This window comes from Notothenia coriiceps, unplaced genomic scaffold, assembly GCF_000735185.1.
Source record: "Notothenia coriiceps isolate Sejong01 unplaced genomic scaffold, NC01 NC01_scaffold00020198, whole genome shotgun sequence".
In the NCBI taxonomy this organism is placed as follows: Eukaryota; Metazoa; Chordata; class Actinopteri; order Perciformes; family Nototheniidae; genus Notothenia; species Notothenia coriiceps.
In genome coordinates, this window is record NW_011352899.1 from 13,770 (window position 1) to 39,250 (window position 25,481).

The 25,481-nt window shown below is 38.7% G+C and overlaps 2 protein-coding genes across 2 annotated transcripts; both read right to left on the reverse strand.

Annotated features, from left to right (window-relative positions):
- LOC104952605 (leucine-rich repeat-containing protein 7-like) lies at positions 1 to 16,035 on the reverse strand. Its single transcript, XM_010779456.1, has 15 exons — positions 15,990 to 16,035; positions 11,680 to 11,882; positions 8,734 to 8,851; positions 8,349 to 8,427; positions 7,573 to 7,662; positions 7,212 to 7,268; positions 6,240 to 6,303; positions 5,575 to 5,649; positions 5,331 to 5,475; positions 4,400 to 4,472; positions 4,183 to 4,200; positions 1,221 to 1,350; positions 670 to 785; positions 399 to 468; positions 1 to 30 (listed from the first exon to the last, which is right to left on the reverse strand). Exons 1-15 carry the CDS (start codon positions 16,033 to 16,035, stop codon positions 1 to 3), a joined length of 1,314 nt encoding a protein of 437 aa, XP_010777758.1.
- On the reverse strand, positions 15,567 to 22,585 carry LOC104952601 (arachidonate 8S-lipoxygenase-like). Its single transcript, XM_010779452.1, is given in 15 exon segments — positions 15,567 to 16,279; positions 16,460 to 16,630; positions 17,420 to 17,520; positions 17,639 to 17,760; positions 18,495 to 18,664; positions 18,745 to 18,831; positions 18,934 to 19,137; positions 19,864 to 20,007; positions 20,136 to 20,302; positions 20,472 to 20,575; positions 20,682 to 20,804; positions 21,009 to 21,096; positions 21,525 to 21,641; positions 21,780 to 21,975; positions 22,394 to 22,585. Coding segments are annotated over 15 exon segments (2,118 nt in total). The 5' UTR covers positions 22,538 to 22,585; the 3' UTR covers positions 15,567 to 16,099.
- Positions 22,586 to 25,481: the final 2,896 nt, after the last annotated feature.

The following is a 25,481-nucleotide window of genomic DNA, read 5'->3' on the forward strand; positions in this document are numbered from 1 at the left end:
CTAGGAGTCATTATTGATAGCTTTGGTTTTCTTAACAATAAAGAAGATTACCAAGCAACGGAATTGAGCATCTGAGTTCTTACGAGGCCATCGTATCAGTAATACCCAACCCTTCCTGCAGATGTTTAACTTAAAATGTTTTCCTTGGAGATAAAGGAATAATGCACTTGCAACAGAGGAAGGAGATATTGGGCTTTCATCACAGGCAACAGCAGGCGTTTATAATCAATATGATAAAACGGAAGAATTCATAGATGAATACCTCTTACAAATAGTCTGAGTCCACTAAGGGCCTGGTTAACTTACTGTATATAAACTGAAGCTGTGTGTGTTTGTGCTGCATACTTTACTTGTTAGCATGTACACTCTCTCCTGGTGAAATTATGAGGAGGAGATACCTGATTGTCAGAGAGCCAGAGAGCTGCCAGGTCCTTCAGCTTGGTAAAGGTAAACGGTAGATTTTTTAACCTGAGAAAGAGACACAGAAAAAAGGAGGGAGGGCGGGTGGGGGGAGAAAGAAAAGAGAGATGTTTCTTGTGCCCACGCACTGTACAGCCTGCAGAGCACGTAACCATGGCAACACACTCACCATCCCCATGGAAACTGCAGGCCATGAGAAGAGCTACATAATCAAAACGGCCATTGAGAAAATGTTGTGTGTGTGTGTACCTGTTATCACTCAGGTTAAGGACTCTTAGTTTAGTCATCTGTCCAATCTCATCAGGAAGAAATTCCAGTTTGTTGGAACGCATCGACATTACCGTCACGTTCTTACAGTTACCGATCTGAGACACACACACACACACACACACACACACACACACACACACACACACACACACACACACACACACACACACACACACACACACACACACACACACACACACACACACACACACACACACTATCAGATCACAATACGATTAAGTATATTACTGAATACACACCTTAGAACATGCAACATTACATTTACAGTTTTAAGTACCAGAGATTTACTGGATCAATGGTTGGGTCTTTAAAATGTCTGAACATCTGTAAAAGTAGCAAACTAAATAGAATCTTTAATTGCTATTTGACCAACTGTAGAGAATCACATAAATACTTAAATTATGTTCATAGAAATAAATAAAAAAACAGTACATTTCCATAATTGATACTCTCTTTCGTTGACTGAGGATGTGTAAAGGTTCATTATACAGTATGTTGATTCCTCCTACCTCCCGGGGCAGCTCTATGAGGAAGTTCTCGTCAGCAGCAAACGTCCTCAGGTTGTGCAGGTAGCCGATAGTGGGAGGCAACGACTCCAACTCATTACAACTACAGTCAAACTCCTCCAAAAGAGACAGACTGGAGGAAAGGAACAGAGGCAGAGAGGAAGAGATGCAGAGAAAATGACAGAGAAAAGAACATTATTCTGCAATATCTCAGCTGAAACCTTACACGACTTACTCAGGTATTATCAGATAAGGATAGGGCTGCTCTTTTTTTTCATATTTCCAACAAATCCTGTGAAAAGACTTAACCAAGAATGGATTCATCCAACTGTCAAGTATTGTCCGTGTAGATAAAGCCAGAGTCCAAAAGTCATTGAAAACACATCAATGAGCCACAAGTTGCACTGAATCAAATGTTCCTTTACTGTATGAGGTAAAATATTGAAAATATATCTATATCTGTTTGAGGAAACTTAAGACTTTTTATATAATAATAAGATTCAAAGCAGGTCTTTAGTATGAGTTAATGGGCTGAGGACTACAGACAGGATATTGAGAGAAGGACTTACACATTGTTGGTTTCTTTCATTTTGTGGGATTTGTTGACAATAAGAAATATTTAGAATGAATCCAATCACATCCTGTTACATTTCATGATACATAAAAGCTTTACATTAGAAGGAGAGAGTGATGGGAGAAGGAAAAGATCATCCGTTGAAGAATAGGTTAATAAATTTCGTCACAACCAACCGAATCCATCTTTGTCACTTGTAATTCGGTCTGAATTGTTGACCCTCTATCATTCCCCCCCCAATTTATCACCTATTGATGTCTAAAATTCTTCAACATGGATCTCAACTTCTTCACACCACCAAGATTCACAGTAACATCAGCGGCAGGCCCTCTACAGGACTCCCTGACCCCCCCTTGACTGCCATCAGTGGCCTAGCAGCCCGCTAACAGCAGGCTAATGCTAATGAGACAACACTTTTACATTAATGTACTGTCACTGTTAACATTGCATTAGTCTGCCATTATTATCCCCAGTGGACCTGGACCATCTGGGCCACCATACGGGCCGACGGGAGAGGGGGGAGGTTCACATCCTACTTTAAGATGTATGCCTTGTTTATTATGTTCTCCTCAGCATTGTTTGTATTCCTACCTCAAATAATGAAAATGACTCCTGCTATTCCCTCAAAAACAAACAGCTAAGTGTACCAAATATAATATTTGATTTGGCTACTATCTGACCCCAAGCTCTTTAAATCTACCCATTAGGAAACATAGTTGCTCAGTGGGTTGTCACAAGGTCACTTTTAGACACACTAATTTAATATCCTTCTTTCTGTAGGATAAATGCTTTTGTTTAGGTTTTCACAAGGTGATAGGGTTACTCAGCAAGAAACTTACAGTCATACTTCACCCCCAAAATGAACATGGGATGTATATAAATTATTCATCCTGTGTTACCCTTACATTTGTGAAGAAAACTCGAGTTTTTCTCGCATACCTCCATGGTGATCAAAGTATCCATGAACTTAGGTAAAGCGGGGCTGCATTCAAAAACAGCAAATCTATATGATTACATTCAGTTGCAACTTTATATCCAAATCCAGGTCTAATGTATCTAGTCAAATGCTCTCTACTTCCAAAGCACATGCATTTCTGCTCAAATCTTTTAATTTATAAGCTGAGACTTTTTGTTAGTATTTAAGCAGTTTTGCTGTTGTTGAACATGGACCCCACTTACTTTAATCAATAAAGAATGCTCTCATTCTTTGATTCTATGTTCACTGTGGAGGCATGCGGGACGTTTTCTTCAGGAATTCATGGTAATACAGGGTTAATCGTTTGTACAGAAAGGGTTATTTTGGGGGTAAAGTAAAACGCACCCTGAACACTAAAGGTAACATCTGGTTAAAGGATTCAGCTCATGTAATGCATTACAGTGAACTCATAGAGAGGAGCCAATATAGTTACCTGGTGTAAAATATTCTTGCCCATTTTGAAGCTGTGAGTAATAACCTTAAAACATACTTGAATATGTAACTGCACTGCTTATTGGATTATATATAATCCACAATGGGCTGTACATCAATACAGACGAGTAGAGAAATATGCTGATTCAGCTCTGTGTATATAAAGCATACACAGTAAATACCCCGTTGTACTAACGCAGATAGAATACAATGTAGAGTTGGTTGAAGTACAGGCACAGGTACACTTATCACATGTATCATTAATAAGCAACACTTAGGGGTAAGAAGATGATCATTTGCAGGTGTTTCTGGTTGAATCAGAGGAGAAGCAATGGATCTACAGAACTACTTATTGAGGCTGAAACCTGGGATTTGTTCAGGAAGACAAAATGTTTTCAGAGCGTTCAGATACAAAAGTGTTTTTGGGAGTTTCATTTAAATCAATGAATGTAAAATAGTCGTACAAATATAATCCATCATAGATCATCTTATTCACACAATGTTCCAGGAGACTACTCAAACAGCAAGAAGGAACAGAAACAATTGACTCCAATTAAATTCATATTTATCCTGCTTTAGACTTTGCTGTGTTACTTTCTCCCAATCTCTTAAGAAAACAGCAAAAAGACTCAATGAAAAATACTTCTGTTTACAATTATTAAAAGGTTGTCTTTCAAAAGCAACTTGAATCTGAACTGTGATGGCTTATAATAAGAATTATTATCATGAAATTACAGTAATAATTTTACATGCAATCATTTGTGTCTCCAATCCATATTCAATTAGAAAATTAAGATGTTATTCAAATGTTACCTCCACATTTAGATTTTTTTTCCTTCTATTTTGCATGTCATTTGGATACATTTTAAATGCTTCCCACAGCCCCAGCTATTTTTGAGCATGTCTGTTTGTATTTGTAACGCAGCTGAACATCTATCTGTCTCTGAACGCACCCCTGGATCCAGTAGACTAATGTTACTCACCCGTGCTTGGGCTTCGGACTAATGCCACGGCAACGCAGCAAACACAACACACAGAACGGCCCAATCATGAGCCAGCATAACAACACAGCAGCTAACAGTAGTCAACAACAACCCACCAAAGATAATCCTGCTGAAAAAAATCTGACAAAGCATTGTTCATTATCTGTTTTCTTTTAGAGCATGTGTGTGTTTGTGTGCATGTGTGTGTGTTTCTTACCTCCCGATGGTGTTAGGCAGTGAGGTCAGCTGGTTGTCATCTACCTTCAATGTTGTCAGCTTCTTCAACATTCCTACACAATATACAAACACACATAAAAATCACAATGACACACAAAAGTCATCTCGTAAATATTAGACAGAGCTCTGAAACGATTGACTGTAAAAAGTGGATTTAAGTACAAAGTTGGCACCATTCTTATTCTTATAAGACATCCGATGACATTTCTAAAACCAACAAAGATTTGGTCCTACTTCTGAGGATCTCTTTGTAGCCACTGCGTGATATAGCTTATTCATCTTTTTATTAGCCACATATTTGCAGTCGGTGCCATTTCCTTCATTACAAGAAACACTATAGTTTATTTTGAGTCAATCCCACATCCTGCTGCCATAAATATTCCCCAGGCAGCGCAATAAAATGCATATTAATCAAGGTCTAAAAATAGTCCCAAACAAATGCGAAATGTATTCCTGTTGGAGAAGCATTTGCTAAAACTACCCTGGCCAGCTGTTCTATATTACTGAAGATTAAAAACCTGATTTTAAAGATGTTAACCTTCAGGAATCACTGGGCGTGGGATATCTTTCCATGTGATTTAAATTAGAACAATATAGAATAAATCCAGTTTTATCTTATGTTATCTGTGCTACGTCACTATTACAGCTAAACAGTGTCTGTACACACAAACTGACTTTGACTTGACAACTCTTACTTATGATATGTAAACCACAGTCCTGTGCTGCTCCCATTCAGGAGATACACAGGTGTGAATTTAAATGCGTTGCTACAGCGTCATCAGCTTGAATGTTTGTGTGGGTATGAGTGTGAGTGAGTGTGAGTGTGAGTGTGAGTGTGTGTGTGTGTGTGTGTGTGTGTGTGTGTGTGTGTGTGTGTGTGTGTGTGTGTGTGTGTGTGTGTGTGTGTGTACCTATAGAGTCAGGGAGCTGCTGCAGCATGTTGGAGGACAGTAACAGGTCTTCTAAGGCTTCGCAGCCTGAGATATCCGTGTCCAACGACTCAATGCGATTCTTAGCTAAGTCAAAGTACCGCAACTGACGGAGTTTTCCTATGGCCTGCAGCCGGTAGGTGGAGAGAAAGAAAAGAGCGTCATTTCATAGAAAAAGTAATTTCATAGTTCCTTTTTATCACTGCAAAAGTGTCTTTGTTCTTACCCCTGGTATACACTGTAGAGAGTTGTTATCCAGCCACAGCTCTTTTAGGTTGTGGATCTGTTCCAACACCTCCGGCTAACAAGTCAAACAGAGGAAACCATATCAGCATGTACAGAGCACATGAGCAACAACGAATATGCAGATATGCTGCTATTTATATAAAACAACTGTATAATTCAGTCAAATCATAGGACACCTTCTGTGAACATATACAGATCCAAATAATAACTTTAATGAATCTCCAGATCTTTGGCATAAATAGAGAACAATAAAAAAAAGGGTGAGACTGGCAATCTCACAGCAGACTTCCTGCTTGACCTTGATGCAATATCCAAACCTTTCTACCTCTACCATGTCGCTAGGTCCCATTTCAGTGTGCAACTAAAGGACAGTACGCTGAACTTGCTCCTGCCTCACTGAGACAGCCTACTGAGGATTCACCATATGTCGTATTTGTTCTATATGAACTTTCAGGGCAGAGGCTCCCAAAATAGGACAAAGCATCTATGTTCGGGTTCTTGTTCTCTTTACAAATAAACATAGTTCAACTGGTAAACGTCTACAGAGGAGTTCAGATTTGAGCTTGCTGTGATCATGTAGGACCATCTCAATGTACAACATATTGCACATTTAAACACTTAAGTTATGCTGCTTGTCAGTCTCACCATCTCAGTGAATTCATTGCTACCCAGATCCAACCTCTCCAACTGTGTCAGTCTGTGGATGGACCTGAGAAGAGAGAATACATACATAAAAGTGCATTGTGACTTAATAAATGTATATATTTGTTCTTCCCACCTAACCACAAAGCCAATATACTGTACACTAAAATAATAATTGTTTTTATTTTTTATATTTTTTTTAAGTTTGAATTATTATCCTTCAAAGCTTGTCTTGTTTCTAGTTCTTATGTTTGCTTCTATTGCAATTCTGATAATTAATTATGTTAGCATTTCTCATGTCACACCCCCATTTTACTCACTCACAAATACAGCCTTTAAATGTTAAAATCACCTCAACATTTAGTTTAATTAAAATCTAGCATCGAGATTGTTGCTATTGCAAATCTGACATTGACTATGCATGTAGTTTCTTTATTTATAGACAAAAACTAAACAGGTTTTCCAAATTGCTGCAGGTTAACCATATTCTTAGTTGAAAGGCAAGGGGCATTGTGGACTGGTAGTTGTGAAGTAGTAATTGCAGCCACATTGTCATTATCGCTTAACATAATAATAATAATCACTGCTACTCTAAGGTTTATCTTGTTAAGTAAAAAGGTTCTCTCTCTTAGTTAGTTTTTTTTATTCAAACAGTAATCATTTAAAACAGTTAGAAGAGATACATTACAGTTTGGCTTTATCGGTATTTATGACCACCTGCCAGAGATAATTCTAGTTTTAATCCGGACACCTGGGAAAGCAAGCATCATCCCGCTAATATCATGAAGCATCTGTGTGTGTGTGTGTGTGTGTGTGTGTGTGTGTGTGTGTGTGTGTGTGTGTGTGTGTGTGTGTGTGTGTGTGTGTGTGTGTGTGTGTTTGTTTGTATGTGCGCAGCTGTACATGATAATGAATGTGTCTTCCCCGTATTTGTTTCTTTCTAACACATACAAACACTGTGTTGTTTTTTCTTACTTTGGCATGGTTTTCAGGTGGTTCTCTCTAAGCTCCAGGATCCGTAGTTTTGAAAGTCTGAAAGACAGAAGTCACATGAAACAAGACAAATGTTACTGTTTGTTATTAAGTTATTCAAATCAATTGTTTAAAACATATGATGATCTGCTTCTTTTTTTTTTTTTAAAGAACAAATAATTATGAGCAGAACAAACCATTTCAAGACTGACAAACCTATATATGCTCATTTTCAACATATATAATCTTTACAATAGAAACTAGTGGCAGTAGGTTAGAGCCTAAAGTGCCTGAAATATGTAAAACACCCAATCCAGCACAGTCACAACCAACCACACATGAACAATTACATGCATCACTTTACCTGCCAAAGTTAGCGGGCAGATATTCCAAGAAGGCATCGTTTAAGAAGAGCTGGGTCAGATTCAGGAGCTGCGTAAAACCATCTGGGAGTCTGGAAGAGAGGGAAATGACATGTCAGAAACACAGAAAGAAATATGAGAAAGAGAAGAACAAGTTTTGTTTCCTTGAAGTGCCAACATTGATTTAAACATCTTTCTATAACAGTGCATCGACTCATCTTATGCTCATCTCACATGCACAAACAGGCTTCATGGACATTACACCGCAGTAACTAGCAGCTGATGCTCAAATAGTGAACATCATCTGCTTTTTATAGTAGCAATTATATATTCTATAGTTCAGTCCAAGCTGAACCCAAAGGATGTTTGTATGGTAGTCTAAGGTGGATGCAGTTAACAGCTATATGAAGTGCCAAAAGATAAACAATACTGTCCGTCTCTGGACAAAAAAAAGTTTCAACGGCTGAATACATCAAACAATCCTGAGCGGGATCCAGGTCCTCTCAAACTGGTTGATAAAATTGGTCCTAACAACAGAACGTGGTGCACCAATTGGTCTCCATCAATAAATATACATGGTGATAGAGTCAGGGTTTTACTGACTTTGTTATCCAGAAGCAGATCAATTAGCTTCTTCAGTTTTTATGTTATTGAAGATGTTTGTCTATCTTTCAAAACGGAACTTTGTGAAATAGATTTTAACTCGTGCTGCCATCAAACTAGAGACTTCCATTGATAGCAGTAAGATGTTTCTAGATAATGTCCGTTGGTGTCTTACTTGGTGATAGGGTTGACACTGGCCTCCACCACAGACAGGCCTTTACAGCATTTTATATTGTCGGGAAACTCCTGGATACCTGTGACACAGTGGCACAGAGATGGAAGAGAACATTTGACTTATTTCGACTTTTTGTTGAGGGAATCACAAGAAAGACATGTAATTGTTATCCACAGTGAGTTTTGTGAATGTTTATACAATGTCAAGCTTTGTCATATAGAATCATATCAAATTGAGAATATTGTGACTACGAGGCTTTATTCTGAGGTCTTAGGAGTCAAATTGCTGTTGACCAACATTTGAATTGCTGTTCAAATTGATGCCTAAGAGTTAGCAGTAGTTTTCTTTTTATATTCAGGTTTGTTCTTCATCTGAGGAATATTACCGTTTTTACTGATGTCTAGCTCCTTGAGGTTGACCAAGCTGGCGATGGTGGTGGGCAGGTTGGAGAGGTCGTTGTCCGGCATACTCAGCTTCTTCAAGGCCTGGCAGTTAAAGAGTTGCTGTGGAAACAAAAGAGAGGAATAAATAATTATTATGGTCAATTGACAATATCACAAGGACCTTTAGTAGAGGGTACCAAAGGAAAGAGAGACAGAAAGTCAGCTGGAGGCACGCAGCGCTTAATGTTGTAGGAAAGCAGTGCCATTTCAGCGGCCTATTCTATGAATAATGCAGAATTAATCTCCTACATACGGTGGCCCCTAGGGAGAAAACACACACTCGAGTGAGAGCAATGTGGCCTTAATAGAGAATTACTGCAAATGCCAAAACATATAAAACAGTGAAACACATACATAACAAGGAAAGTGCTCGGAATACAGAAAAGTAAACAGTAAATACCAAAGCACATGCAAAAACAAATGCAAAAACATGGAATACGCACTCCAGCTCCAGAAATCCAGTGATAGACCCATTTTTAGAAGGAAGAAATAAAGAGTTTGTTGTAATTATCTTAACTGAAAATCTACTACTATTTTTTTTTCAAAAGAGCACTCAACTGTCATTATGCCAACTACTTTACAAAATCACTAATGTCATTTGCATGCTGGCGAGTAGTTTACTCATAAGCAAACATTGTGTAAATAGCATTACTTAGCTTTTGTAGTGCTTACTGTAGCTATATGCTAACGTGACTGTTCAAGAAGTAAGACAATTAACTGAAGTGTGCAGACTATCTTCTGATTTACTCAAATTGGCATAATGTCTGTATCCAAAGCAAGAACATAAGATGATAATGGCAAACAGCCCATGTGGGCTACTAGTGTATAAAGTCTCAATTCACTATTGCTGCACAGCCAAATACACAAATCTCTTCATTTCCTAGCCTGAGATGATATAATTGTGTAAGCGTTGTATTTTATCTTTACATACAGTAGTGTAGTTGGAGAACTCTTCTATAACCACACTCAGTTAGCACAGGTGGAGCATAACTTGCCTCACTTTTGGTTCCCTTAACAGTTTAATTCAATAACATCAATGTTATTATTATTAAAGGTGGTAAATGCTGATGATCTCCTGCGTAGAAGTATAAATTAAACCATTTGTAAGAATGTCAAAACATTTTAAACTTAACAAATAATGAAATGGTTCCTACAGTGAACTTTGGTTCTCTTTTTGAGCTGATCATATAAATCAAGATGAAATGTGCCGAAACACTTCCAGAGTGTGCTGTGTTGTAAGTTGCACCGGTGCCAGTGTAAACATGTAGCACCTTCACCTGCGAAGTGTCACTCAGAGTGTGATTTGAGGTCTACTGTACCATAACATCCAATTATCACTTTGCATTTGCAAAGCACTTTGTAATATCTAATCTCCTTACAATTCAAGCAAATATAAGCTCACTCACATTCATTCCTGCCAGCAATTTCAAAGACCTTATACAAAGAAAGTGAACCTACCATGCAGACATTTGAAGAGTTTATTTTAACTGCCATAAATAAAGTGCTGCTTTATGGACATATCATTTTAAATGATACACTTTTATGTACTTTATAACCTGTTTAGATGTTCACTATATAATCTTTGCCACATTCTACTGTCACTGTTCAGACTGGCTGTGTGTCATGGGTCAGGCCAAGCCAGAACACTTTGAGACACAATCACTTACTCACACACACACTTAAGGAGCTCTTCAAGTCACTATTTTATAAAGGCCAATCACTCATGGAAGCTCTTAGCACACACATAAACATACAGATGTGCATAATCAAGCCTTTTCCTGTCAGCTGAATGCAGGTTTGGCTTGACTCAGTCTCCTTTCATGCAAGTTATATTAAGACATCTATTTAGACATCTCTGTCATTTAAACCAGGACAGGTCATCAATAAAAATGAGACAGCGGTGCCCTCCTATAAACAGCACCTGTTATTCTCCTTGAAATATTGGAAGGGCATTTTGTCTCATTACTGCAACGTGTTTTTCTTTAATGTCTCTGGTGGCCTAAGATGCCTCTCGCCGATGTCTATTATGTGATGATGTTTGAAGTACTGTGTATAAACATGCCAAGAAAACAATATTGCTGATCTCAGTCTCAAGACTCTCAAGAAATGGCAATGCTGATAAGTTAATTTGATTTTCAAGAAACTTTCATGTACAGCCCTCCACAAGGAAATATCCCAACACTTATTGAATGGATTGAATAGAAAAGTTGTGCAGTCATTATTCACAGAACAAAAATCGTTATGACTTAGTCTGCTGATGATAGCATGGAAACACTAATATAAGGATTCACTTCAGAACATTGAGTCTACCTGAAGATGAGAACAATGTAGACAGACAAGCTGAGTCAGAAGTATCCTAATTTGAATCTGATAGGATAAGCCATTTTGTTTTGCTACCAGCATTTTGTCCCGCTGGTGAGCAAGATCTTAGAAGGGCAAAGATTAATAGCATTTCTTATTGTAAGTTACGTTAAATACATATCACTGGAGTGTCTCTGTATCAGCAAATAATGGGCTCACAGACTATTAATACATATACAAGTTTAAACTACAGCCAACAAGTCAGAACAGTTTATGTTATGATTGGGGAATAAAGTTTCCCTTTTGTCAAATATGAAACAAAAGGAATATATACATTAATTTTGATTACTTTATCTAGTTTTACGTGCAAATATGCAGATTTGCTGTGCTTTCCACCAACAGGTAAAAGCATGAAATACACGCATTTTAATTCTGGAACAAGGTCTGGAGTGGGCATTTCATAAATGCAACATTGGTCAACAGAAAGTTATTTACAAGGCCAGAGATAACTGACCAGCTTCGTCCAGGTTCAACAATTTAAAAAGTGGTTATAGAGAGAAGAAGGATATAAACATAAACATAATTACCTTGGGTAGTTCCTCAATCTGGTTGGCATCGAGGTAGAGCTCCTCCAGAGTTCTCTCGAAGCTGAATATCTCCTTGGGGACCTGCTGCAGGCTGCAGTGGGAGTAATCCAACACTGAGATCACTTCCTCTTCGCCACGGAAACAACGGCACGGCACCAGCCGGCCAATCAGCTTCCGCTTAGTGGTCATCTCCAGACACTGCACTGTAGAGGCAAGGAGAGGAAGGAGATGACATTAGACGAATATCAGACAGTATGCAACTCGTACAAATCAATCAGAAGACTGTTGGTGGGACATCACATCAGGCTCGTTCACCAACAGATGACAACAAAAAAAGCCTCGGAAACATCCATTATTTTTACTTCAATGGAGCTTTCATTAACAATTATTTGTGAGATTTTCCCTAAAACTTACTAAAATGCAATCACATGAGCTGTATTCATTAATGGTGACAGATTTCACTGCTTACCTGAGTAATAAATGAATGAGAGCACAACATTACTATTTTCCAACAAAAAAAAGTGTATATACAAGAAAAAAGTGTAATGTAGGTGTCAATTGAAGTTGGTAGCAATTGATTATGGGGTTTCATCTTTTTCCTATTTGTATCACCTTCATTTGATGTGTTTTCTGATACTTTTGTTATCACTTTTTGTCAAATGCCAATCCTAGCTTTGAACATGCATGCATGAATCCATAAAGCTAAAACATCTTGGTATTTTAACATGCTTCAACATACCAAAGCAACATTCTGAATATAAGAGAGAGGGGAACACCACCTGTAAAATCTAATGGGAAATGTTCCTAATCATACGATAAGGATATGCATGAAATAAGGCCTTAACTTTGGAGAAAACCACTTGATGTTTTTAACTCAGACAGCTAAAGACTCATATTAGCTTCAGATGAACTTTTTAATGCTCTCAATTGACCACCAGGCAAGTCTAACACCTAGGGCAGCTGGGTAATATAATCGTCATTCGTCAGCAGTTACACAGCATGCTGAGCCTCAACACTTTCTGTCAAACACATGCACGCACACACACTCACACACTCACACACTCTCACACACACACACACACACACACACACACACACACACACACACACACACACACACACACACACACACACACACACACACACTCTTTACTCAAACACAGAGTCAGAGCTATATAATTATACTGAAGCCTTTGTAATTCTGCGACAACATCACTGTCACTCTATTACACAACTAGCTTTAAAAATCCAGCAGCTGAATAGCATGAGTACACTAACCACGGGTATTACAATTCTCCAGTGGGGATTTATCATTTAGCGTTATCATTTCAAACCCAAACACTTACTACACTCATTCACTGACAAATAAAAACGTTTTAATGCCAACCCTTTCAAATAGAACAAAGATTTATTTCTTTTTCAGCTATCTTGACTGCCGCTTCAATTCCCTGTTTGATCTGGATGAGCAGAAACCAGCTGTGGTGAGGAGAAATGAAGTAAGAGAACAACAGGAGGGGATGAAAAGACATCGAGGAATCAAGAGGGGGAGAAACGCGGAGAAAAGGAGGGCAGAACATATAAATAAGGAGGCGTAGAAAGCAGATTGAGGGAGAACGTGAGGCTGAGAGATAAGACAAATGTGGCTTTATCTGTCTATAAACACACACATGTCCAGCACCGTGTGACCAGATGAATTCAGAGGATAGAAAGGGTGATCTTAAGCACGGTGAGGACGATATGTGTAATCTGCTCGTGTGTTTTTTAGGGCAAAATCTGATCAGACCGCAGATCCTCCAGGACTGTTTATCTTGAAAGGGCTGGACCATTATAATCAATACGTCCTTATCCACAGCCACGCGCAAAGCGGGCGTAATGAAGCGAGCGGGGATTTACTGTTTGTCTCCAGTATGTGTAAACCAAACACTTAGAGCTTTTCATGGAGCTCACACCTTGGACCACTGGTTCTTGTTTAACCCTGCATGTGTAGAGCTGAAAAGGTAACTTGGGGTTTGTTTAGTTAAAGTGGACCTATCATGCTATTTGTAGGCAATAGCATAGGTCTCAGATATATACAAAGATATAAAAAACATGTCTATGAACTGTTTTGCTCAAAATACCAAACAGATTACCCATTTTAGCCATGCCTCATATCCCTCTATTTCACTTCCTGTTTCAAAAGTGCTGATTTGGGGTATAATGTTATGGTTTAGGTGTTTTGATTTCTCCTCCTCCCCTCTGTCTTCTCTCTCTCTCCTGTGCAGTGTGGTGATCGTTAGAAGGCGCAGCTGGTTCACAATGAGGAGCACCTGTGCTCATCTAATCAACTCCTCCATAAAACGATAGTTACGGCTGTAACTACGGTTCTATGAGTCCCGGATGACCACCAGAGGCGGTGCTTTAAGCACTGGATATGTCCATCGCGCGCATGCGCAGCGCGACGTGTGATTTTCTCTTGCTAGTTTTTGTTGAAGAGTACCCTTGTTTTTTCCTCTGTTTTTCCAGTGTCTGCTCGAGCCAGCCTGAGTCCTGCCGCCGCCACCAGCGTGAACAAGATCCACTTTCATTTTGTTCATTGTTTTTTAGTTGCTCCTTTTTTCCTTTATTAAACTTGGTTAAACAACTGAATCCATCTGGTCTCTGCCATTGTAGGTCCTGAACTTTGGACCCAGCCTTAACAGAATTATCTGGCCAAAAAACATGGACCCGGCAGAGACAGATTTTTTTAGGCAGGCCCTGTCCTCACAGGGGGCGCTTGTGGGTCAGCACGAGTCCTGAGAAGCTTGAATTAAAAACTTGACCAACCCACGACCCCACAAGCGCCCCCTGTGAGGACAGGGCCTGCCTAAAAAAATCTGTCTCNTACAGAAAATGTCTGCTTCAGTTCCGTCTCCTGCAACAATATTGAGTCATTAAGTCCATGAAGATGGTCCTGACGTCCACTAGAATGGACATTTATAAAAGAGCTGTTATTTGAAAACTTGAATTATTTAATTGCTTTCAGAACAAATTAGATAGTTCCTCACATGTTAATAAACAAGAACATATACAGTATGATTTTCATGGTAAAAATTACAATTATTCAACAATATTTGACTTCTCCTCCTGCTTCTATAACATTTTGTTTTTGGTATGCCAGCCATTGTGGATGAAAAGAAAGAGGAACTTCCCAGCATGCAATTTTAACCAATGACATATCACTGGAAAGACCAGGATGTCCTCTGTACAGTACATCAGGGATTGATAGAGTAGCTCAAAAGAGTCAAAGTAGATGCATGTTAACAAAATGTCCACTACAGTGGACATTTTCAATGGGCTGGGTCCCAGGAGGATATTGTACAACATGTTGCAGCATGTGACAATAACCGTCACCCTCTCCATCATTTGCTAGTCACTCACACTTTTATTTTATTATTTTATTTTACGGGATAATATGTGGCATGCAATGTGTGCAATAATGGTACCTTATTTATATATTTTGTATTTTCACTCTTTGCATTGTTTCTTACTTCAGCTGTGCTTCAAGTGCACAGGTTCCTCTTAAGCAAGTTTTAGAGATTTTTATTTGTGTTTAATAATAAAGGCTGGACCTGTAATATCAATATGTCAACATAACTATACCTGTGTCCAGAAATAGTTAAATACAATTAATAATTAATAAAATGTTCCTAATCCTATTGAATCTGTAGCTTGACATACATAAAGAGTCATTTGCTCAATAAGGGAACTAAAATGGCTATCAGAAGGAATTAATAATCATTACCAAAAAAAGTTAAGTAATATATTTAATATCATTAATTCATTATTAAAGTATAAGTAATTCAACCAAGTTGCGTCTCTCGGGGAACAAAAAATCCACCACATGACTTTTATATTCAGATGACCCACACCATGTTTATTACATTTTCCATATCACATACAAGTTTAAACAAACAAGTTGGAATTGTCCCATTTCGTCCATGAAAGATGGATATCTTAAGAAACTTCTCACTAACTGTTTTTTTTATACATACAGATACGTTACACGGCATGTAGTGAATATGGCAACACAAAATTCCCTCTACAAATATTTATCTTTTCATTATTACCATAAGTAATAAGGCACAGTTAATTGAAGTCTTACAGTTGTAATGCAAAATAATATTTTCCCAGGAGCTATTTATTTTGTTAAGATACCCTGTGTATTGATTAATTGGCTAATAAGAAGAAATAACATGTCGATTATGATTTAAAACTGTACATTTTCCGTTTTATCAATCAGGCTGTTAAAAAAAATCCCAGATCATCACTCAATGATCAAACGCAGTAGTTACCTTCCCCCACACCAACATTATTTAATAGCGTGCAGTTTTTCCCCATTTCTACTTTGGTTAATAGGAAGGTGAATTTGGCCAGCACCTCAGGAACATATTCCTTCTGATATTCAGATAGTCACACTATTTTCTACCACCGCTGGATCGATGTATGTGTATGGGACCTGCAGGGACAAGTTTCTAATACGGATGCGTGCACTCAATGTTTGAAGCTCTCCTTGATAGGCCCTTATCAGCTCGCAGGGAATCGTCTCGTCAAAGTCGGCATCAGGGTAGTGGACAATATGTACCTGATGGCATCAATTGTACATCAAAAATAAATGTTACTGCTCAAATTTAAATGTATATCAAACATAAAACAACATTTGGCAATATATATATAATGCTAATAATATTAATTGATTTGATACAGCATCTGAACATCTTGAGGTGATATGTAATTTATTTCACAGGAGGTTTTGGGCACTTACTGCGTCAGCGACAGAGTGGGTGAGTAGCCACAAGGTGGCCATTGCTTTAGCTGTCTGACTCTTGTTCGGCAATGTCTGCAGCATTGTTTCCTCACTTGTTGTCCCCTTTCTGGTTGGTGGAGGAAGTTGCATTGTGGAGGGAGCGTTGGGCATCCAGCCACCATAGTCATACTGCAATAAATTAATATGTTGTTGCCATTACATTTAGAACAAAACATGTGCAGACATTAATGGTGCAGAGAGGATGAGGAGAGGAGATGACAGAGTTTTCTGTAGTGCCTCCTTGATGTTCAATGTTTTTCTAAATAAATATTTTCACTATTAAGAAAGAAAAGAAGAAGAAGACAGAGCCACATGCAGGATATGAGAGGTGACAGAGTGAAGAAGCCAGGGAGCAGTTACCAGGAGGTGAACTGGCTCCAGCTGTCAGTGCACACTCATTTTCTTTTGGTCTGATCGGGATGTGAACCTGTGACCCTTCGGTTCCCAGGCCAAGTCCGTAGAGACTGAGCCAATGCTGCTCTTATTATATAGTATATTATATATCCCTCAGCCCTGTGTCCTGGATTCTTAGTGTCAGCTCTTTCTGCTACTACATCCACAAACTCACAGTACCTGCCCGTTTTGCAATAAAACCTTTTTCAAGTACAACTCCTGCTTCTGTTCTCATTGTTTTGCATTGTGGGTTCAATCCAGTTGCTCTTGTGAGTTTAACAGCATGTTATAGTTTGTTGATGTTGGCTTAAAGCCTCACTGTGCCTATCTACAGCCTTGCTGACTTGCTAACATAGCTTTCAAATATTATTTATTTCAAAGACTTGCTTACAATCCTCTAAGTCTAATGTAATGTGTTTTAACTAAATTCATCCATCGTTCTCCAGGACAGAAAAATACTAATAAAACCTTATTTACCCATTCCACACAAAAACATAATAATTGTGGTATATTAGGAGGCTTCACCTGTCCAGAGTTCACGGCTGAGTGCTGTCCTGAGCAGGTGAAGATCACCATGGTGACAAACTTCACCAACTCCTCCACGGTGGTGAATCTCTGTGGGATCCCTGAGAACCAGAGGGAAGTAAATGCTTTACTAAGACGCCTTTTTTAAATAATCACATTACAATGGTACATAAATGTGCACAGTTATTATATAAAACATTTAGCTTTTCTTTAGCCCACCTGTTGATGATCGGGAAAGAAATCCATATTTAAATATTTCTGAAATCCAATCCTGCAGTTGTTCGTCATACTTAACATCGGCATCACTCTTGTAGTGGAAGCTGAGCATTCCCTGCACCAACCTGAAATGTAAAACACATTTCTAGCTGGTGTATTATACACACTGCACTAGTTTCACACTCGGTAGAGACATAATTGAATGGCCCAGAAGAATCAGGTCTGTGCTTTTGAAGATTTTGGTGAAATATTTGACAAAGAGGATCCTAACTCTGAGGAATAGTTTGACATTTTTTAAGACATGCCAATATAGCTTTTTTGCTGAGTTAGCCCAGCTTAACCTGGTTTCCATGATGCCTGCCTGCCTGCCTGCCTGCCTGCCTGCCTGCCTGCAAAACAAACAAAATATACTTTCTAAAAGTGTAGGGGAAATGTCCCCAGCGAAAATGACGCCTATGCTACCAGCAAATTAAGTTTGTGGTCTTATATGAAGTATCATGCTGCATGCATTTGTTGTTAAACAGTGACCGTGAGTAACAACCTTACCAGAGTCTAATGGTTACCTTACAACCTTACTGGGATTTCAAAACAAACAAAATGTATAACATGTATTATTACATGGCTGAGTTGAAAACTCGATTCTGATTGGTCATTCCAGATATCAGAGGGTATTAATACTCGATAACAGACCGCTGCTAAGCTAAATTATTTTTATGTGAGTCAGTTGTTTGTTTGGTTCCAACAAACCTAACCCTAAGTATCATCTGAGTCTTTATCGCATGGCAACTACAATATACATTATTTGCATCCCTAGCACATGATTATTATTGCAGAATAGAAATTGCGTACACTATTATACCTTTTGATGATATCCCAGAGCTTGAGTCCATCCTCCCTCTAGTAGAAGTTGGGCACAGCCTCCAGGCCACGCTCAGTGATGTCCTCTGGTATGCAGAGGGAGCTGTAGGTCAATGAGGACAGTGATCGCCCCAGGATAGTCTTCAAAGCCTCTCCACCAGAAGATACAAACTAGGAAACAGTCAATATTTCAGGATATAGTTAGAGACAAATACTGTACATGATATTAAAAAAGTTGGTTCTTTCCGTACCTGTGAGAAAGCTCCGTTCTCAGATATGAGGTTTGTTCGAGCTAGGACGTTGATTTGCAGAGTGTAACGAGTGTGAGGTAAGAGCAGCTGGAAAGAGGGAACTCTGTTAGTAACACTATTACATTCTAACAAAGAAAGCAAGTTGAAACAATACAGCTACAGTAATTCAAGTATTCTTATTCCTGGTACCTTATGCAGTAGATGTTTCCTTGACACATTGCGCATCAGTGACACTGTGAAGACTTCAGCCAGCAGATGTGTGCGCAGCAGGTGACAATTGATTTCATGCAGGTTGAAATCTGCACTTCTAACGAAAATCTTGGCCATCAACCAGTCGTACTCAGAATCAGTAGGCAGGAAGATGGGATTGTCTCCTGCTGGAGTCTGCTTCAGCTGCAGGAGAAGGAAGGGTGATGTGGTTTCTTCAATCCATTGATCAATTTTCTGTAATTTTTGTTTCTTTGCCTATTTACTATAACTTTTCTCTGCTTTTCAATCAATCGGTTAATCGCTTAAATGTGGAAGTTAGTCCACGGACTGTGACTTACTTCGCCTCTTAGGTAATCAATACTCCTATATCTTTACATAGAAAGTAGTTTTATAGCAACTATGTTACTCAGGAGGAAGAGCGGCGTCCACCAATTGTCGGGTCAATGGTTTCAATAGTGTCCTCGGACAAGAAGCTGATCCCTAAATTGTTCCTGATAGAATGGCCAATTGGGGTGTGAATTAGTCTCCCCTAATTAGTGTGTGGATGGATCAATGCTGACATGAGAGTAAAAGCGCTTTGATTGGTTCCAAAGACTGGAAAAGCGCTATATATATATGTACTGCATTTATATAGAACCTTTAAGGGGAAATATACATTTTCATTGAAGCCCATGTCAGACCAAAGGGTTCACTTTAGAGCAGCAGCCCCACGTTCCTTTGTCTTTTATACATCAATGCTTTTGTGTCTTGTAAAAAAAGTGAATCCGACTATTCCTGCCTGGCTCTAGCTCAAGCAGGAATAAATAAACATAGAGGCCGACTTCTTCTACAGTTTGAATGGTAGTTGAATCAATGATAGTTAATCAATCCATATCCCTTTTATGTTTGCTACTTGAGTGCAAATCTCACCTGAATAGCGAGTGGCCTCAGCTCATCATCAGATGTTTTGTGGAGTAGGACGAGGGGAGCCGCCATGTACTGCTGCTTCCCATCAATGATGTTTGCTTTCAGTCCATCCAGAAGCTTGTAGTCACACAGGAATATGTTGCCTTTCTGTTTTAGAGAGGATGAGTAACAATTAGAATCACATCAACACAGTATATATATTACACATACTAAATGAACATCTTAATTCACCATGTCATTGGGGAAAGAACTACTGAGAGTATCAAGACATTCACCTTCATTTCCTCTGCCAAGGTATGCGGACCACTGGGGAAGACCATCTCATCAGTGACAGGAAAGTTGTTGGGCAGAGCTGAACAACGTCGGATCAACATGGGGTTGACACCATTTAGGAACTGGTAGCCAAAGAAAGCGTCCTCTTTCCAATGTTGCCGGACATAGCCTGGACAAAAGAGCTACACTTAGTTGAGTTTATGATTTTCTTTTATAAAATCTTTATCTTAAACAACTGTCTTTTGTGGGATCTCTCAGGGTTCTGTTCTCGGTTCCACATGATTTACCATTTTCGGTTACAAAATCAATTAATAATTTGAAAATCTATGATAGTACACCTGGTAAGTATTTTCTCTCGGTGTTAAATATTCCTCTGATATGATCAAGATCAGTCCAGTTCTCTTTGGAATCAGAAAGTCCCTCCAGCCGCAGCTTAACCAGCCTAGAAGAAAAATCTTTATTACAATACAATAACTTTATTTTGTAGGTAGGTAGGTAGGTAGGTAACACAGGTAGGTAAACATATACAGTAGCTAGCTAGACTTCACCCTTTGAGGAGATTGGAGTCAAACTCCCAAGTCTTGGTCCAGGAGAACTTGACCTCCGAAGGCAGAGAATAAGTCGTTTCTGCCTTCATGCAATAGGGCATTCCTTTTCCATACAAATACCAGCTGTGATAAATAGAAAAAAGCAAAGTGGTGAGGCCGTTATTAGCTTTTTTTTTATACTCATAAAACCTGGTACAACAATGTCACATTGTGATTAATTTGCCTTTACATATCATGAACATATTTACCCAAAGGTGGAGGAGGTTTGGATACATGTTATCTTTGGAATAAATATAACTAAAATGTGAATACGCTCTGAGCACTTACATATATTCTTTCAATCGCCAATTTGGGTCGATCCAGTGCCGAATGCGTGATATAATAGAATTGCTTGACACAGACAGCGTACTCTGAGCTTAAAAAAAGAATCAGAAAAAGATTACACACAGCATTTTACTATTTTGCATTGCCTAGTCGTACCTAGTGATTATATGGAGAGTCCTAGTAGATCCTAGAAGTCATCATTGAAAAGCTTTGAGTTCTTTGCAATAAAGAAGATTAAAAAGCAACGGAATCGAAGCATCTGAGTTCTTACGAGCCCATCGTATCAGAACCAACCAACCAAACAAGATGGACTCAGCCGATTCTACCCCGCCAGCCGATTCTACAACGTTAAGAACGGCCCTGCAGGCGCAGGGTACACTCCTTCACCAACATGAGGGACAGCTGTCAGCAATTAACCAAGGGGTCCAGGGTTTAAATGCTCGTCAAGACAACTTTCAAGCTACTGTGTCAACGGAAATAAACCTACTGGCTGAGAAGATGCGTGACATACTCACTCACCTTGTGGCAAATCCTGGTGTTCCTGCGGCAGAGTTCTCCGGTCCAGCGGGGGTTGGGTCTGCTGATATCCCCGTTCAAGTACCCCTGAATTGCTTAACATAGGCAGCGTACTCTGAGCTTAAAAAAAGAATCAGAAAAAGATTTAACACACAGCATTTTCTCTGGATTCCTTTTAGACCAGCTTGAATAACTTGTTGTAACTTCATGTCTCCTGAAAAGTGAACATCGTACAGTACAACAAACATTTTCACAAACCTTCCTCATCGAAGAATTGTACATCACTGGTAGTGATGGAACAGACAATGGGAAACTTGTAGGTGCGTCCCTCAGGGGATTTGACTACCACCTTGACAGGGAACCAATCATCTTGTATTTCTGGTGGCTGTTTGTCTAGCTCTATCCCATGCAGCTTTCCAATGGAGACAGGGCAGGAAACAGTGAAAGAAGACACCTGGTGTAATGAGAGAAATAGTTTGGAAACATTGATACAAGAGATAAAGTGTATTTGATAACCAATAAGCTTTGAGATCCAAATGATTATCACAAAATGACTGAATGTATAAGGGTTGAGAAAATAATAAAATGTGCGCAATACAGAAGATATGTTCACTGTCTTTGCTTCTTCTTCCCAGAGAGCAACTAAATGTTAAGGCTGCAGAGTGTTCCTTGTGTGAACACTTACCTGTGCTATCTTGTATTTCAATCTTATTCATGTTGCTTAATAAACACCTGAATTACCCTATAGGGATAATTAAACCTTTATATTAGTTTCTGTAAACTAGTATAAGTGTGTGTGTTATCTCTTGTTCAGTTTGAGGAACCATGTTAAAGCCTTCGTTTGAAAATAGATAGGCATATTTAAGACTTACAGCTCCTGGGATGAAAGAGGAATGTCCTTCAAGCCAGGTGCGTTCGCTCTCCCCATCTTTTCCCACGAGCTTAATGTGGACCCTGCTTGAAGTGCCGGCATCATCGAGGCAGGAAGTGGATACTGTCACTTCATAGTTCACCATTTTCACTCTGAAAGCAGAAGAATCCTGGTTGTGAGAGAACTATAATAACCATTCAGTACTAATACGAGTAACTGTGATTACATCAACCTCAGTGCAAAGAAACCCTTCAAATTCTGGTATCATAATTAAAATGACTTAAGCAAAAAGTATTATACAACTACTATAAAATGTCCCACTGAATGTGTTACTGTCCAGTCATTGCTTAACTGATCAAAAATCATAAAGCATCTCTCTTACCTTTTTAATGAGAGCGAGGAGTTTCTCTGAAGAAAGGCTCTTTCGATAAAGGTAATCCCCACTGATTCTGCTATTTATACAAACAGTTTGTGGGAGTGTCCAGAAAGAAGTAATAGAACTAGAAAATGCATACAGAACCGACTAACTCCCCTTTTGTGTATATACAGCTCTCAACATGCCTTTTAGTGATTTTCTCCTCGTTTAATACTTTTCACCTCATTCTGAAAGAAAGAGGTGAAATGTGCCAACGTGACGGCCGTCTTGGTGTTGGTAACGTGTGTTGTGCGAGACCAGAGTCATTGAGCGGTTTCACACAAAAAAAGTGTTACTTCACAGTTGTACGACCATTTTTTTTTTTCACTTGCAAAATTATCTTTTAAATTGACAAACATCATATGTGTAATTCATGGCACAATTCAAACGGGATCGAAAGATAATTTTTCTCTCGCCATTGACTTCATTACATCATTTTTAACTGCTTTTTAACTTGACATGTTTTGGTACATGTGTCTGAACCTCTCTTTAGTGGTTCATTAATAAAAACAGATATTTCAACGTGTGCCTGCTTTGTTCATGTACTGTTGAGGTTAATTTCAGTATTGTGCTAATGTATTTACAAAGTGTGAAGAGGAGGCAACTTTAGAATAGGGAACCTGTTCAGGTCAATTAGAGTCAAATTATTAGCTTATTGGTTATGAACAAGACTTCACTTTAAAATAGGGAACATATTCTTTGATAGAAATACCTAATTTTGAGTTATTTAGACTTAATTAACACTTATATTTTCATGTCTTGTTACACAAGAATAGATCATATTTATTAAGTGTTATTATGGGAGAATTACTATTCTTGTGGTACTACTGCCTTATTAGGCCCATATTGAGCATATTAAGACCAAAACTCATGTACAAAAACGTCCTTACTTGCAATAAAGACCAGGCTTTTTTTAAGCAGGAAATGTGAAATTAATAATAGAATGCTGACACTTTTTTCCGGCAAAAAAACAACAAATGCATTGTCATAGTGTGCAGACATTACATGTCACTTGTTAGATGCTTTTATCCAAAGCGACTTACATATTTAATACTGTGGACAATCCCCACAGGAGCAATTTGGGGTGAAGTGTCTTGCCCAGGGACACAACGACATGCTGACTGCAATCGGGTTTGAACCCTGATCCGAAAACCAACACACAACCCACTACACCACACGACTCCACATTAGTTAGTCTTGTACTTATATTTATTGACATGGAAGTCACTGCGGAAAAATACTTACATGATTGTGTATAAAATTCAGCACGCCAGATTAACACAAGCTTCCTCGCTCATTGAAAATATCAGTGTAGCTCACTGTGTTCAAGTGCATTCTGACTTAAAAGCTGCCTTGAGTTTATTAAAAAACATGTTGGACATTATCTTATAATGAAGCGATATGTTCAAAACCTTTTCTGGACAGTCCAGGTTATTTTGTCTGAGTGAAACATCCCTTTAGTCAGCTGGAATGAACAGCTACTGCAACTGAGAAACCACAGGAAAATAAACAAATGTTTTTAAGGCAGCGGTATGTGATCTGAAAAAGATGAATATGTGTTTTCTCTCTACCCATGAATTCAAAACAAAAACAAATATTAACTAATAATAATAACAAAAAAACATCACTTCGAAGTGGACCCAGGTATAGCTGAAAAAATACATGCATTTTAGCTTCACGTATAGACAGCAGAGTCTAGCATCATGCGTTGTAAACTGAAAACCCACCTGTTTCACTTGTACCTTGGCTGATAAAAAATAAAAAGGTACTTAAGAGTTTTACTTATGCATCAGCACTTTCAATGGTCTGGCTCGTCTGAAGTGAATGTGTCAGCAGTTTTCTTGTTGTCATTAGTATGAATCCTTATGGCTTACTGCCCTTATTGTAAATCGTCTTGGATTAAAGAGTCAGCTGAATACAATCTTATTTAATGAGAGCATTAAAGTGGACACTGTATGTGTCAACTTAAATGTACAGTACATTTTTTATTGTAATTTATATTACATACATTCTCAGCAAACCAAAATGCAAACTAAACCAGCCGAAGCTTGTATGTTGTTTGCTGTCAGTGTTCTCGTTGTGCAACCTGAGGTTTTATCAGTCAGAGTCGTTTTTCTCTGGCATTTTGTAGGAAAAAAAGACAAGATGGGAGGGCAATTTTGTGGATCTCAATGCGTGAGAATTTGTGTACTTGAAAAGGAATATGTTGCCTGAATCATGCACTGCCTTGCCTTTCATTGGAAAACAAGTTGTTCAGCGATCCTTAACGTGGTTTAATAACATTTGGCGAACTGCCAGCACCGCCTTCAGTTATGTGGTAACGATGAAAAGGATAATTAGTCACTTTTGCTTTGTTGGACAATATCCAAGGTTGTTCAACAAGTTCCAGATTTCCTGAGAATCATTGAGCATTGTTCACCATATTAAAACGAATCAACACAGTTAGCGACAGCTATCAGCTGAGTGCCTGACAGGGGAATTTCCTAGATAGAAAGAAATATGAATTAAGCTACTGTACATTGCAGTTATCGATAGCAACATTTTGGGCTTGACAGCTCTGGTTTGGCTCAGAGTGGTCAATTAGTGGCTTTCTTTCTGCTTTCAGGTCAAACAGAGCCAAAGGGCTACCCCTACACTGAAGATAGCAACATTTTGGGCTTGCCGGCTCTGGATC